General features: G+C 27.5%; 2 protein-coding genes across 20 annotated transcripts in view; one reads left to right on the top strand and one right to left on the bottom strand.

The window, feature by feature from the left end:
* Positions 1-7,974, bottom strand: part of LOC114122590 (peripheral plasma membrane protein CASK) — an 84,733-nt gene extending 76,759 nt beyond the window's left edge. For 9 of the 13 annotated variants that reach the window (XM_050208786.1, XM_050208791.1, XM_027985283.2 and 6 more), the window contains exons 1-2: positions 7,830-7,974; positions 1,540-2,496 (exon numbers count right to left, since the gene is read on the bottom strand). In XM_050208786.1, the coding sequence (XP_050064743.1) occupies positions 1,540-1,598 (59 nt within the window). In that variant the 5' untranslated portion in view covers positions 1,599-2,496; positions 7,830-7,974. Of the gene's footprint in view, positions 1-1,539; positions 2,563-7,829 lie in introns of those variants that run through there. The other 4 variants (XM_050208805.1, XM_027985287.2, XM_027985279.2 and 1 more) reach the window with 3 other exon arrangements.
* LOC114122589 (copper-transporting ATPase 1) lies at positions 3,711-16,275 on the top strand. Of its 7 annotated transcripts, XM_027985276.2 has the most exons (23): positions 3,711-3,975; positions 4,400-4,483; positions 9,748-9,883; positions 10,141-10,362; positions 10,424-10,595; positions 10,663-10,956; positions 11,016-11,179; positions 11,340-11,569; positions 11,645-11,834; positions 11,901-12,140; positions 12,197-12,337; positions 13,041-13,149; positions 13,206-13,459; positions 13,523-13,720; positions 13,793-13,952; positions 14,019-14,187; positions 14,253-14,400; positions 14,481-14,601; positions 14,672-15,018; positions 15,089-15,238; positions 15,308-15,378; positions 15,450-15,599; positions 15,748-16,275. In XM_027985276.2, exons 2-23 carry the CDS (start codon positions 4,422-4,424, stop codon positions 15,866-15,868), a joined length of 3,849 nt encoding a protein of 1,282 aa, XP_027841077.2. In that variant the 5' UTR covers positions 3,711-3,975; positions 4,400-4,421; the 3' UTR covers positions 15,869-16,275. The 7 variants fall into 7 exon arrangements, with proteins under 7 accessions (XP_027841077.2, XP_050064681.1, XP_050064688.1 ...); XM_050208724.1 differs by lacking the exon at positions 15,089-15,238 and having other exon boundaries at positions 3,715-3,975; XM_050208731.1 differs by lacking the exon at positions 4,400-4,483 and having other exon boundaries at positions 3,718-3,975.
* Positions 16,276-16,836: the final 561 nt, after the last annotated feature.

The raw sequence follows: 16,836 nt of genomic DNA on the forward strand, positions 1-16,836 counted from the left end.
GGAACCCATTTGATTTGAAAACCCAGCATATAAAACAATCAATTTATAAATATGAAGAATCAGAAAATGATATAGAATATGTGAATACTATTAATAATGAAATAATTTATCCATCTGAAGTATCCCCAGATTTATCCTACGAAGAATTCATTTTTGACCAAGATATTATGACATGGTTTTTATTAAAAAATTTTAAATTATACATAGACAGCAAAAATCAGATAGGAAATATTAATATTCCAAAAATTGTCAAATCCATACTTGTAAACAATCAAACTCAACAAAAAATCCCTACAATCGTTGATTTATTTAAAAATGATATAATGGATAATTTGTATAACACTGTACATAAATTTCAAGCAAAAGAATTGCCAGAAGTTGCTAAGGATGTTGTATTGAAATTTTATAATTTAAGTTCGTTGTTATAATACCTATTCAATAATAGCTCATCCTTTAAACATATTAAATTTTTAAACTTAATAGTATACATGAAGGATGAGCTATTATTGAATATTATTTTATATTCTTTAAACAGTTGAATTTCAATACTGTACTGTACAAATCAGTAAAAATTATCCACCATACCTAAATTTTTTTTTGCTAATTAATTAAATCGCTGAATTATGACTAGATAACTATCTAGAAAAGGCTGATTCCTTACAAATATCCAGAACATCTCAAAGGAAAACAAACATTGTATAACATAAAATGAAAAGTGAAATGTATCATTTTAAATAAAAGTTAGAATGGAAAACAAATTGTATCTTTAAAATAGTATACTCTAAATTGTTAATACAATATCTTTTTAATACATTATATTCTGTTTATTATTATAAATATTGTTTTTAATAGTTTATTATATTTTCATTAATTTACTCATTAACCTCTTCTATTTTAAGCCATGTATGGTATTGTAATCAGGTAGGTACCTACTTAATAAATATAGGTAATAATATGTTAAATGCTACTGATGTGTTTTGCACAAGAAAGTTTAGGGTGGATTAATATAAAAAATAATAGTTAAATTTGAGGGCAACTGATTTACTGATTTGAGGTAGATACAAGCGACATGCCCCAATTCAATCACAAATCACAATAATACTATATATGTATGTGTGTGTGTGTGTGTGTGCATATGTAGGTAAGTTTAAGTAGTGCATATCTAGTTGCTAAGTACAAAAATTTGGTCCCAATCCGATAGAAAAACTTAAAAGGCCCTTCTTCTATTCAGAGAGAAACGTAAGTTTATAGGTAAGTCTTTAATGGTGTATTTTAAAAGTCAATTATAACAGTTTAGATCTTACTTTACGAGCTTTTAAATTCGCAGTTTTTAAAAATCTACTTAGGTAACGTCCACGAATTATGCTTTCCTTGTTTTTTTTTTCAATTTCAACACAAATACCTGTTTATTGTTAACTACAAAAAAAAAATACAGTATTCAGAAAGGCCCCCCCGGACATCATAGGGTCCCAGTGCAACGGCAATCCCGTATTACGCCACTGGTAGAGGTGTACCGAGTAACAGTATAAGGACACTCACTTTCCGATGGTCTCGAGCAGTTCGTAGACATCGTCGAAAAGCACTTCCTCGTCAGCCATGGTCGCGATCGCCCGACGGGCACTACGCAAAAACGACGTACGCTCTACAGAAAACTTCCGTCTCTACTCGACACCGGTCATCGCGACGAGACGAACACGCGGAGAGATGGGTACGCGGAATGCCAACGAGTCCGAGTGCGGTGAGGTGGTCGAAGGGGAGTAGGACGTGGCGCGAAGCCGCCGATAAAACAACAATAATAATAATAATAATTCACCGCGACAACAATAACATTAACGTTATAGTGTTGTCAACGACGAGTGGTAATTGGACGCCACTGCCCGATCGGGGGACACGCCACATGCGCGCGCGGACACACGTCTCGAGACGTCCGTGACCGCTCACCAGTGACCACTATATTGTAGTCACACCGCAGTCCGTCCTGTCCACCGACAGCCGAGACGGCACCACACGCGTCCGGAAACGGCTTTCGGGAGTCGACCAGCGAGACGCGCGCACGCCGCCGTCGCACCACTACCGCCGCCGGGGCAACAGCTATAGGGCCGTCGGGACGGATGGGGCAAGACGAGTCTCGCGGCTGTGGTGTGCCGCCGTCACGCTAAGCCGCTCGGGCTGGTCGTTGATCGCCACTGCTCGACGCGCCCCGTGCTGCCCAGTGCCCACAGTAGTCCTATTGGCCTGCGCCCAGCTTCGGCTCAATCGTTCTCGTGTTGATGCAGCTGGCAACGCGTCGTCCCCGCCCCGCTTTGGCTGAACTTTGCCCCGTTAAGGTATTGCACGGGCCGCGGCGGTTTTCGCGCCTAGGTTGCGCACCGACCGCGCCGACAACTTCACCCCGGTTCTCTAACGGCGCCACCCGTAACAGTTGATAACCCGACGTGATAAGTGTAAAGTGATAACGTTTTGCTTGTAAGCAAACACCGCACGGCACACGGATATCTAGAAAATAAATGCAAAAATGTCAAGTTATTTCGAAAATTTGAACCGACAGGTGACAACGACAACTTTACTAATATAGTAATATCATCGGTCGAACGGTTTTACGCCGATCCGTTTATACTTTTATAATATTGAAATTATTACGTTGTTATACCATAAATTACAATATATTAAATGATACTAACGATAAATAGTTATGTTATTCCTATATTACCATTAAGCAATTTCGATAGGGATTTAAATGAATTATTGTATAGAAAATAAATTAACTTATGATTCAATTTTACAATAACCTTTAACTTAAAGTAATAAGAGACATTTGATTTTGAAACTATTATTCATTCTACCATTTATTACACATATAGGTATTATATTTAATCAGTTAACTATTATAGTTCTGCTTACCTATACTGGTTATACTTAACCTCCCTTTAGTGGCAGACTAAAATACAATTGGCCAGGTAAAACTATTTTTTTGACCAGGTAATTTTAGTGATCTCTTAGGATTTATTTAATACATACGTCATACCTACTTATTTTTATATTTTATAGAATATTAAATGTTCTGGTATTTGATAATGGTATTTACCAAACAGGATAACTCATTCTTTAGACCTAATAAACACAATATTATATAAGAAAAAAATGTACCAGCATAGTTTTTATAATTTTTTTTTATCTAATAAATAAAAACAAAGTCAATAATATCTTCAATACCGATATTATTTAATATATTTTTATTAGTATTAAGAGTGAATGTCTGTATAATTATTTGGATGTACAGTCACAGTCCGCTAACCGCTGTTCAGTACTTCATTACTAGCTGTGGCCCACGGAAAGTCATCCGTACCAATACCACACCCACATAGTCGCTGTAATCTACCATTGGATCTTCTGACCTCACTCCCGCATTATTTTAATCAATAAAAAATATTATTTCAAGTATAATAATTAAAGATTAGTAAATACTAAAATTCAATTTGTGAAAAACAAAACAAAAATATTTCGTAAATATATGGTATAAATGTATAATATAAGAACATAAAGTATAATCGAATCACAGAATAGATGAAATTTCATCTATTCAGTAGTATAATATGCGGATTCTGGGACCTGTTTGTATTTCGTGATATGAATTATATAAACACACAATCGTAGATAACATATTATCTATAATTTTACGTAAATATAACAATAACAACAGGAGGTGATAATAATAATATTGCTCGTCTGTAAGATGTGTATTATATCTGTATAACTATAACAGGTAATTTATAGTATTATTGAGGCATCGTACCTACGTCGTCGCGTGCAATTAATAAATAATGGACAATATCGATAATCAATAACTATTGCTGAACGGATGAAATATTGAAATCATCTATTCTGCGCCTATAAATTTATGCAGTCGGTCAACGCAGAATAAATATTGAATCTCAGCAAGTCGTCGTACCACGGTCCTTGACTCCGTTATCATCTGTGAGTGCATCGTTAACGACATTGTATAATAATATGGTATTTCAATTTCATATAAAAATTTTGACCAGACGACCGATGAGTTCAGATCGTTGAACCATGTACAGCCGTATAGGATTTGTGATTTTATTTAAATCAAATAACACTATTCAGACGCGTTAACACAAACGGTTTTTTTTTTTTTTTTTTTGATACCGGTTACGTACCTACCGATTTATTAGGTTTTTCCATAATTTTTTACTCCGTTTGACGCCTACTTGACGATGATCGGATATTAACGATAACACTGATGCAAATCATGTTTCTACAATTAATGATTTACAGACATATTTAGCTTTTCATTAAATCATCTGATATACTACAATAACAAATAACAATATTGGATAAAACCTATTTTTATTTCTTGCTTTGCAAATTTTACTTTTAGTATTGATACTCAGTCTGTAACTATGCCGTCCGAAGACATTTTTGAACTCTACAGTCCACTAAAACAAGTCAATGAGAAAAAACCGTAAGTGATATGATAAAATGTACCTAATCATTTCTTTTGTAGCATAATATACTGTTTGTACTATTAACAATTTAAAATAATTAAACTATTATAGGTAGGTATATTTAACAGTTAACAGTTAACATCATAAATTATATATTGAGACTTGAATAATTAAATGGAATTTTTCATAAAATATATAAAAAAAAATCTAATTTATCAAACAGGTGTTGCTGATAATATTTTTTTTATTTGTATTAAACAACCAACATAATAGTTCACATGCATTATACATATTTATTATATCAACTAATTCGTTCAAATTGTAATTATTAATTTGCTTGAGTGTGAAAATGTTCAGAATGTTCTATTATTTTAATAAAACAAAACAAATCAACACAATTATTAAATGTTTTTCTGTAATAAATTGAATTATTATAATCTTTTCTTAAGTCAGTCATAGATCATAACATAGCTATAGACTTATAATTTTAACTATTTACTATAGATATATTATAACTTCATAATTTTGTAAGAATTAATAATTGTAAAAATATCAGCTGATTAACGAATTGACCAAATTCATTTTTTTTAATAAATTTGGGATTGGCATAAGATTATGTTTTGTTTTACCAACTTGAATAAATGTTAAATGGTTTATATTGTTACGGTTAAAAACTACCACTGTTAATCATAAATTTATCTTAGAAAATTGTTATTCTGTCTATGTAGGCATTTATTTAAAAAAAATATAAGACTTATAAAATAACAAACTATTGATAAACTATCAAACACACTTGAAATAAGATTAAATTTAAATAGGATCAAGTATTTTGTGGGTTGAGTACCTTCTAAAAATATAAATCAATTTAGTTATTAATTTTAGTATAATACTTTAAAGCTAGTATAATACTTACAATATTTTAATTTAAATGTATATAAAATACCTAAGTGATTTGTTTATGATTAACCTTTTGAGTAAAACAATATGATACAATCACAGACTGAGATTTAATAAATTATGACCATCCTAATTATAAATAAAATAGTAGGACAATGAGGTTTTTTATTTTTATTTTTTATCCAATAAAGCAGCGGTTCCCAAACTATGCACCGCAAGCACTTCCTAAGAGCACTGCGGTCTACGGCTCATAATAAATAATTAAAAATGTAAAGAATTTCTTTTTTGTTCTGTCTTTCATGGTATTTGTAGCAGGGCACCACGGCTGAATTTGATCCTTAAAAAGGCACTGCGAAAAAAATGTTTGGGAACCGCTGCAATAGAGTATTAAATTTAAAAGGAACAAATAATAGATTCTTAATTAATTGTATTACATAATATCTATATTCTAGAAAAATCACATAATTTAATTTTTACAAAACATTTTTTTTCTGTTTGATAATTTATTGTATTAATCAAAATGGTGCAAAAAAATTATAAATATATATATTTGTTCTTTTATCCTTACCTTTTCAATCTCATGTTTTTTATTTCATTAACAAATTAAATGTTTCTCAAGTGTAATAATTTTTAAGAAAAAGTAATTAATTTTAGAAATCATAAATTATTTAAGTGTATAGCCTCTATCCATCATAACATGCACAGTAAAAATATAGTGCCTGAACAAATACTAATTTGCTGAATTCCTACCTTAATTTTATTCATCTTTAACTATTGATTAGAAAACTAATTAATTAATTTCATGGTTTACTTATAATTAAGATTAATTAAGTATTATATGCTAGCATAATAAGTATAACTTTATTATAATATAAACACAGACATTTGAAAATTGTACAAGTAATTTAAAATGTAGCCCTTCAACTGATTATTCCTCAGTTATTGGGTTCCTGGTTGATGACTAGTGTGCATTATCTATATAGGAATGCTTCTATTATGTATTACTGTATTATTATATATATTACATAATAATCATTAATATTATTAATTGTTATGTAATAGTAATAAATTGTAGTTAATTATAATTTTGTACCAAATTACATCAATAGAATAAAACGTTTCTTAGATATATCACTTGTCATCTTGTTGAGGGATGTGGCCCGTGGGGAACAATTATTAATCAGAGTTCAACAGCCCTTATTAATTATTATTAACTCCTGATTGCCTCTTAATTTTTATCTGACCCTTGACTTAAATATAAAAAATCTAGCTTTAATTAATAAAATCAACATACATTACATAATAATTAATAACTTAATTAAAAAGTATAATTGCAAAAATTGTCTTTACCTATTGATAATAAATATTGAAAATGTATTTGATTTTGTCTATAAAAATAAAATAACTTTTTTAATAATTATATTATATAGCTGTATAACTTTTTTATTTTACTTTTTGAACTGACACATGACAAGAAACAGTGTTAGCATTATTTCTCCTCGGATAAACCAATACCTATTACCAAATCATATTATTATATTGTTGTATTGTGTATTTATTTATTTTGACACCTGTGTAAACTCAATCACAATATATAAAATACAACATAAATATTAAATAGTACATTTGGTATTAACATTTGCAGTAAAAATAGTTACAAGATAAATGCAGAATACATGGACAATTATACAAGTAAATATTGGATAGTAAGATTATCTTAGAAATAACAGGCTTTTTGCATTGAATATATCTATATTTATTAAATTATTGCATTTATGCCCAATATGGTCTATTGGGTTATTATATCCATATGATATTCAGCAATTTTTTTTATAGAAAAGTTTTACAACTAAATCATGGCAGTCTTTTTATTCTATAAAATAATATTTTGTATTATTTAATTTTATCAATTTCCATGTTCTAGTATATACTTAATAAATTATATTAAAAAAAAAAATCTTACCTATTAAATAATAAATATTAACTGTTTTATACTAAAAGAATAAAATAAGTAATTAAATTTATTACTATACTAGTATTTTAAAAACACAACTACAACAAAAAATATTTCAATTTTTCCTTAATTAGTTGGTAATTAATTAAAGTGTTACAATTTTTTTTATATTTAAATATGTTTGTAAACATAAATTAAGCAAAACCAATAGTTTAAATTTAAAATGTACACAAGAGCTAATTAAAATTAATATTTTTAAGTATTCCTTTAAAATACATATTATTGATAAATTCTCCAGAAAATATTATTAAAAATAATATTTATATTGCATATCATTTTTTATTTTTATGTGTGTAAAATTCGTATGTAGGTATCTTATTTATTTTAATTTGCTTGTGATTAATATAAAATTGTATTATACTACATGTATTTATTATAATATATACCTATATTTTAAAACTGCTTTATAAATTACACATGTTATATGTACAAATAATAAATTGAGTACTTACTAGATAAAAACTTGGTACTTATTCTTGTATGTAATGACGTTTGAAAAACTTAAACTAGGCACTGTCAAATCAATTCAATTAATCGTAATATTTTGAGTACCTATTCTTAAAAGATATACCTAATTTTAATCTTTAGCTTAAACAGTGCAAATTTGTATCATTCAAGTATTTCATACTATTAGTCAATTATTAAATATTCATTAGACATAGTATTACATTGACAGGTTATTAAGTTATGAAAATCACCTATTCTACCTTAATAACTACCACTAATTACTTAATATAGATAATTATGTCTACCAGTATAATATTTTTACTGTCAAAAATTAAGTCATGATTAACCTATTGTAAATTTAATAGAGGGGGGGGGGGATTTAGAACGTGTAAGAATTTCAGTATCTACTGGTGAAAGTGATTTATTCTAGTTTTTGCTCTTGCCACTTTCCAAGGTCTGTGTTATGCATTGAAGACTGAAGTAAAATGTAACAATTCATGTGTATGTATACCATTTCTTCTTATCTTTATTAATTTACACATATTTCTAACTTTTTGAGCAAATAAATATATTTTATTTTTTTTGTATTGTCATTGAAATTTTTTATATCAAATTCACTAAATATAATTACCAATTATTAGTTGTATTGATATAATATTAATTTTAACTAAAATCATTATTTTTCTACTACTTGTGTAATAATTTTAATTTTCCTATTAAAAAAAATATTTTTATTTCTTACTTAACTTTGATTGATATGCAGATTAGGGTAATAACTTGTATACAATTAACTCACATTGTAAGTATTTTTACATTTAAACTATAATACTCATCATAATTGTATCATGTATATAAATTAAATATAATTATATTTTATTCACATGATTTATTATACAAATGTCTTGAAATACCTGTGTACCATATTGTTATAAATACTTAACAGAGATTTAAAAAATTATATTTATTTATCATGTATCATATATAATGTAGATAGGTAGGTACTTTTATTAAAAGTGTCTCAATCAAATTAAACTCATATATTTCTTATAAATCAGAAAGTATAAATAAACAATTTAATAGACCTCTGATTTCATTAAACTGTCTTATATTATAAACATGTTTTTATATATTACACATTTTGTTTAGACCAAAAAAAAAATCAAAACATTTGTATTGTATGAAATTATCTTACCTTTTTTATGATTACAATCGGTATACTAAATTATATTTAATCATCATGATTCTTATAATATTGATATAAAGTTTGAACTTATTCTTAATTAATTAGTGTTTACTATTTTGTATATTATAAATATTTTCTCAACTATTTATCATATTACCACATTTTATACACAATATATTTTATATGTAATTTTAATAAAACTAGTAATTATAGAATACAGTTGTTCTAATTTTATTTATTCTTTCTCCAAGATTAGTTTATGACATGGTTCTTTATTTTAATTACCTACATATCTCCAATTATAATTGATTGTTATAGTATGACATGTATATCAAACATCAAACAATCATTAATATGCGAGAATCGTGTATGTATTTAATATATTAATTATGTTAAATGTTTTATTATAATGTTTCAAAATAAATTTTTATCTTCTTTTGGGCCACTTAGGTTATCTCTTATTATTATTCCATAGTCCAAGTTTCACCTCATTGATACATTTTCTATCAATATGAACAGTAATACTTATGCATAACACAACTCTCGATTTAGTTATACTTCTTTAATTTAGTGTTCATAAATTTAAAAAAATGTCATATTCTTTATTGATAAATGATGATGATGGCTGGTAAGATAGTTTTAGAATATGTATCTACAATTATGTCAAGAATTAATTAAATACAAATATTGATAAATGTATACTTTATACTACATTTAAGTGAATATATATTTTATTATAGTTTACCGGCTAATAACATATCAGATGAATTAATTGACACAGAGACAGCTGAAAGACACAAAACTATAATATTAACTGTGGTTTCACGAGCCGCTGAAGCAGCCAGTATAGTACTTGACCAAACTGGTATAATCCAGGTGAATACAAATAATTTCTTAAATAATTGAAGCTAAAATGCTCAACATCAACTTATGTATAAGTTTTTTTTTTTTTTAATATTCTGATACATCTATGTATGTGTAGTAAAACATTATTATACATTTTTCAATTGATTTTAAATTATCAGATTTCAAACCTTGAGCATGAATATACCTAAAAAATCCAGAATACTATATTAAATATAAATTTAAAGTCATGTTAACATCTTATTATAATTTGATTAAACTACTTTTAGGTTGTAACAATCGGCCAAAACTATTTACGTGTTATTTATGACATAAATCTAACAAATTCCTCAATATTTGTTGAAGTATTAAAAAAAATGGGGTTTCTAGTATCTTTTGAACCAGAAACACAGACTGAAGTTACCATAAAAGTAGAAGGCATGAAATGTAATTCATGTGTAAAAAAAATTGAAGGCAGTCTTCGAGAAAAAAATGGCATATTTAGCATTCAAGTAATATTTATTTATTGCCATTGTAAATTCTTAATTATTATGGACGTATTTCCATGTATAGGTAAATCTTGAACAAAAATGCGCTAACATTGTATACGATTCAAATGCAATATCGGTTTTTGAACTTCAGTCATTAATAGCCGAATTGGGTTTCACAGTGCCAATTCACCAAACTACAACTGTGATAAAAGTTGATGGAATGTCTTGCAATAATTGCGTGCGAAACATTGAGAGTAATTCACTAATTTACTATAATATTTTTTGAATTTTCCACTTGATTAAATAAATAATATTCATTAGGTAAAATTGGTGTATTGAACGGAGTTGTATCAGTATCTGTTAGTTTAGAACAAAAAGAAGCAACTATTGTTCATCGCCCTGGGGATATAAATGCTTCACAATTAGCATCAGCTATTTCAAATTTGTCTACAAAATTTAAGGTTTCCTTAAACGATCAAAAAGTTGAAGCACCTAGTACTGTGTTTAGTATGTTTGTTCCCGAAGATGAGTACAGTAAAACATACCTGAACATAAAAGGCATGACATGTGCATCTTGTGTGATTGCTATTGAAAAACACTGTCTTAAAATTAAAGGTATTGTTTTACAGTGAAATTTATAATTTTTATTTTGACATTTGTCTTTCTTTTTTTAGGTGTTAAGAGTGTTTTAGTTGCGCTAATGGCTGCAAAAGCTGAAGTACAGTATGATTCTTCATTAGTACAACCAGAAGATGTGGCTAATTCTATTACAGATTTAGGTTTTCCTTGTAATGTTTTAGCTGACACTAACTCACGTATAAGTCAAACTGAATTTAGGGTAATTATATATTTGTTTCTACTTGTTTATTATTACATACCTACTATATTATAAATAATAAAAATATTTTCTTATTTGAATGCATATTTTATTGATAGTTTAAGATTAAATTTTTATTTATATCATTCATCTTTGAATTAATTATTTTTTATTTTATTAGATTGGTGGTATGACATGTTCATCTTGTGTAAATAAAATTGAATCAAATTTAATGAAACTGAAAGGAGTACAAAAAGCTATAGTTGCACTCACAACTCAAAAAGGAGTAATTACTTACGATTGTGATCTAATCAGTCCCCGAGATATTGCTGACCATATTGTTAGTCTAGGATTTACTGCTGATCTGGTAAACAATAAAGATAGAGGAGATCGCAGTTATTTGAATCATAGGTATAATTTTTATATGACTAATATAGACTAATATTCTATGTAGTATGAAATGTAATATTTTCATATTTATTTTAGTGAAGAAATTAAAAAGTGGCGTAATTCATTTTTTGTATCATTATTGTTTGGTGGTCCATGCATGATTGCTATGACTTATTTCATGATGGGTATGACATTTAACTTTATTGATCATTCTTCTATGTGCTGTGTAATTCCTGGGCTTTCACTCGAAAATTTGATCATGTTTCTGTTATCTACTCCAGTCCAGGTATTTTTGAAAAGAAAAATGCACTTAATGATGAAATATTAAAGTTATTGTAACATGTAATTACAGTTTATTGGAGGTTGGCATTTTCATGTACAAGCTTGGAAAGCTATTCGCCATTATACCACCAATATGGATGTTCTTGTATCAGTAGCCACCACTATTTCTTATGTATACTCAGTCATTGTTGTACTTATTGCAATCACTGAAACACCAGCTAAACATACTAGTCCAATGACTTTCTTTGATACACCTCCTATGTTATTTGTATTTATATCACTTGGTAGATGGATGGAAAATATTGCAAAGGTAATAATTTATTACTAAATATAAAAAATAGAAGTTATAATTGTATGTATTTTTAGGGGAAAACATCTGAGGCCCTTTCCAAATTATTATCCTTAAAAGCTACTGATGCTCTGTTAGTGACTGTTACTGATGACTTTAAAATATTGAGTGAAAAAGAAATTAATGTTGATCTAGTTAAACGAGGAGATATTCTTAAGGTATTATATTATTTAAGAATTAAAATAGCTTGATAATTTATACAAGGTGATTGAAAATATATGTTATAGCCATTTTATCATAGCAATATTCGTAATAGAGAAAAATGTTGAATGCAAGTTTTTTACTTAGTAATATCTAAAATGATTAATAACTAACTTTTATATGTTTTTCAAATATTTTATAGAAGGTTTTTAGAGTCAACTTAATAAATGTATTCTTTTTTTTACACATAAAAATCGAAATTTAGATGAAAAATTTATTAAGTATTTAAATTTTAGATTAGCAAAATAGTAGACCAAAATTTTGCGGGGTATTTCCACTACAATTTCATTCTGCTCTTCTAACTTTTAAATACTTATAAGTTAAAACTACTTAAAACTCATACACTACTCATCTTCATTTCAACTTTAATGTAATGAAAAACTTAAAAAAAATTCTTTGCATTATGATTATAAAAAAGTATAAGTTGAAAGTTCCCATTTGAATTTCTAAAATTAATCCTAAAAACCCCCCATAAAATATTTTAAAAATATAAAAAAATTACTAATCATTTTAAATGTTTCTAAAAAAAAACTTTTGTACAAATCATTTTTACTATTATAATATTATGAATATTAATTATATGATAAAATGGTTGAAACGTTAATTTCTTAATCTCTCTGTACTATATTTATAATTTATTTTTAATTATTATTCAATTAGGTATTACCCAGTACAAAAGTTCCTGTTGATGGAAAAGTCATTCATGGGCGATCAGCTTGTGATGAATCTTTGATTACTGGAGAATCTATGCCAGTGAACAAAAAACCAGGTAAATAAAAACGAAAAACGATATTATAATATACTAAGAAAATTTATATTTCATAGGTAGCTTAATAATAGGAGGTTCATTAAATCAGACAGCACCTCTACTGATGGTTGCCACATACACAGGAGAAGCAACCATGTTAGCTCAAATTGTACAACTAGTTGAGCAAGCTCAAACATCTAAAGCTCCAATACAACAGTTTGCTGATCGTATTGCTGGTTATTTTGTTCCCGCTGTAGTAGCAATATCTACTATTACACTTGTGTCATGGCTTTTCATTGGCCGTTATTATACTAAATACCTACCTATTTCGGTAAAGTGAAATACTTTGTTGTGATTTTTATTTTAACTTATATTAATCATTATTTCTATGAAGGATGATGAAAAATATGGTCCAGACGGATGGGAAAATGCTATTCAATATTCATTTAGATGTGCATTGAGTGTTTTGGCCATTGCTTGTCCATGTGCTCTTGGTTTGGCTACTCCAACAGCTGTTATGGTTGGAACTGGTATTGGTGCTCTTAATGGTATATTGATAAAAGGTGCTGACGCTTTAGAAAATGCTCATAAGGTAACATTCAAAGCTTTTAACATAATTAATTTAAAATTCTTTTTTTCATACTGTAAATGTTAAATACTTTAGGTCAAATATGTCATATTTGATAAGACTGGTACTATAACATATGGAAAACCCACAGTATCAAGAATTTGTCTATTTGTAGATGACACGATTTGTTCACTCAGTCTACTATTATCCATAGTTGCTAACGCCGAAGTTAGTAGTGAACATCCTTTAGCTTCTGGTAATTTTTAAATCATTTTAATAATTATTATTAGTTTAGTATTAAAAATTTTATTCAACTCTTTAGCGCTGGTAAAATTTATAAAAGAAATTTTTAAATCTGAGATATCCGGAAAATGTGAACGTTTTCAATCTGTTGCTGGATGTGGTATTAAATGTGTTGTGTCTCATATTGATGACTTATTAAAAAATGGAACTAAATCAGATTTCATTATGAACTACCAAAATCATATAAGGTTGTAATTATGCAGTTTTAACTCAAATACTAATTTATTAATCTTTTTTGTATCATAATTTATAGAAGTGGAATAAATGAATCATCATTTGAATTTAACAATGTAATTGTTGAACTCGCTATAGGAAAATCAACTACTCAAGTTCAATCAATACAATTACATAAATTGTTAGATATTAATGAAGAGAAAAAACCAAATGAAACAAAATATGAAGTAAAATTCATAAAAATATAAAATTATAAATAGTTGTTCGAAAAATAAATACAAATAAATCAATGCATTTTAAATTGCAGGTATTAATTGGAAATCGTGAATGGATGTTTAGAAATGGTATTAATTTATCAAAAGAAGTTAATTTTAAAATGATCAGTGAAGAAACCCTAGGCCATACATCAATCTTGTGTGCCATTAATGGTACTACTTATTATGAGGTCAATTAAATATTTAAATGTGAACTTGATACTAATTAAAGTAATTTCATTAGGTTTATTGGTAGCAGCAATCAGTGTATCAGATGTGGTTAAACCTGAAGCACATTTAGCTGTTTATACGTTGATGAAGCGTGGCTATCAAGTGATGTTATTGACTGGAGACAATAGAAAAACAGCAAGTGCAGTAGCAAAACAAGTAGGAATACATAAGGTGTTTGCTGAAGTATTGCCATCACATAAAGTAGCCAAAATCAGAGCTCTACAGGAGAAGGGTATACGAGTTGCAATGGTTGGTGATGGGGTTAATGACTCTCCAGCCTTAGCACAAGCAAATATTGGAATTGCTATTTCTTCAGGTACAGACGTAGCTGTTGAAGCGGCAGATGTAGTCCTAATGAGAGTAAGTGTGTCATTAGTATTATGTTATTTAAATGATTATTTTTTACATTAACATCATTAACATTCCATAGAATGATCTTCTTGACGTCGTTAGTTGTTTTGACTTGTCCAATAAAACTGTTCGACGAATTCGACTTAACTTTTTATTTGCTAGTATGTATAATTTAATCGGTATTCCGATTGCTGCAGGCGTGTTTAGCCCTTTTGGCGTCACATTACAAGTAATTTAAATACATAATAATGAATTTCAAAAACACACATGTATAACTAAATATGTGTAACTGTTTTAGCCATGGATGGCAGCAGCTGCAATGGCATTAAGTTCTGTGTCAGTTGTTGGATCTTCACTTTTACTTAAGATGTATGTATTTATTATTTTTATAATATAATTTTTGTCAGATTATGTATTTTAATAATTTTAAATTTTTATAGCTATAAAAAACCAACTGCAGCCACTTTAACTACCCCAGAATATTTGTCAAGATCTCAAACTGAACTTGATACAATTTCCTTGCATAGAGGATTGGATGATATAGAACCATCAATTATGATAAGAGCATCAACGTCTTCAACAATATCCAAGTACGTATCTTATAACTTAATGAATGACGTCAAATGCACAATAAATAATTCATGCATTCTTTTTGAGTTGAATTTTATGTATTTTATACTTCTTGTAAATTTATTTTAATAAAATACAATTTTAAAAATAAAAGTATTTATGTTTCAGGCTACTTATGGGAAAGACAACTGTTTCTGAAGCTGAAAATCAATTGTTAAATTCCTACGAAGATATAGAAGACCATAATATAGGAAATTATGTTGAAAGAACGAAGAGCATTAATGCTTGAGACTATAACCATTTGTATTTGACTCTTGTGTTGTGTTGAAAATACATTAAAAAAGGACCAAAAACGTTTTGTAAATAAGTTAAGTCTTCCTTTTTCTTACACAGTTATACAATTTTTAAATTTTTTTTATTAAATTTTTTTAATAATCTTGTTTTTGTATGCATTTTTTAAAAAAATATCAGTATATTATATTGTATCATATTTAATTATATATATTTTTGTTACATTTTTTTTTTCATAATTATATAATTATAATTTTTTATTTTTAAAAACAAATAATTTATAATCTTTTATCATGTACTATGTTATACGATTTTCATTTATGCTTATAAGACTTAAACATTGTTATATTTATTCTTAACATGTTATTTATTATTCAAATAAATGGTTACCATTGTTTTGTATAACTGTATTTCTTTTGTATATCTAGCTTTAAAATAATACACATAAGTAAAGATGAACTCGTTTTGAACTATCTCTTATTATATCTTATTTATAGTTATTATATTTATGATAACATGATAAAGAAAGATTATGAGTTATGGTTTTAAATAAACATATACATCTTCATCTTCCTGTTTGCATGTAAAAGAAGAATAAAAATCACAGCGTGTCGTTTATACATTTTTTAATGATATGGTTTCTATTTATAGCCGTCATATGTTGATCAACAAAAACATGTCTTTGATATTTTTGGTTAACGTTTTAGAACAATTATTTCATTCATGAGGCTATACCTTTATATGTTTCATTTTATGTATAGAATATAGATAGACTTGAAACAAAAGTTTGATTACATAAGTCACATTTATAATGCCAGTAAACAAAAATTACAAACTGATATAATATTTTAAATAAGTTAAAGTACAACATTTTAAATCATATTATTTACATTCACAAGGCTTATACCCACTATGAGATTTGTTATGAACAATTAATTAAGGAGATAAATAACTTCTATAATTACA

This window comes from Aphis gossypii, chromosome 1 (assembly GCF_020184175.1).
Source record: "Aphis gossypii isolate Hap1 chromosome 1, ASM2018417v2, whole genome shotgun sequence".
NCBI lineage: Eukaryota > Metazoa > Arthropoda > Insecta > Hemiptera > Aphididae > Aphis > Aphis gossypii.

Excerpts from the sequence above, each read along its gene's own strand:
- LOC114122589 (XM_027985276.2), top strand. The coding sequence starts at position 4,422 with ATGCCGTCCGAAGACATTTTTGAACTCTACAGTCCACTAAAACAAGTC. Across the intron at positions 4,484-9,747 it reads CAAGTCAATGAGAAAAAACC|TTTACCGGCTAATAACATAT; the intron begins GTAAGTGATATG and ends ATTTTATTATAG. Across the intron at positions 13,953-14,018 it reads TGAACATCCTTTAGCTTCTG|CGCTGGTAAAATTTATAAAA; the intron begins GTAATTTTTAAA and ends TCAACTCTTTAG.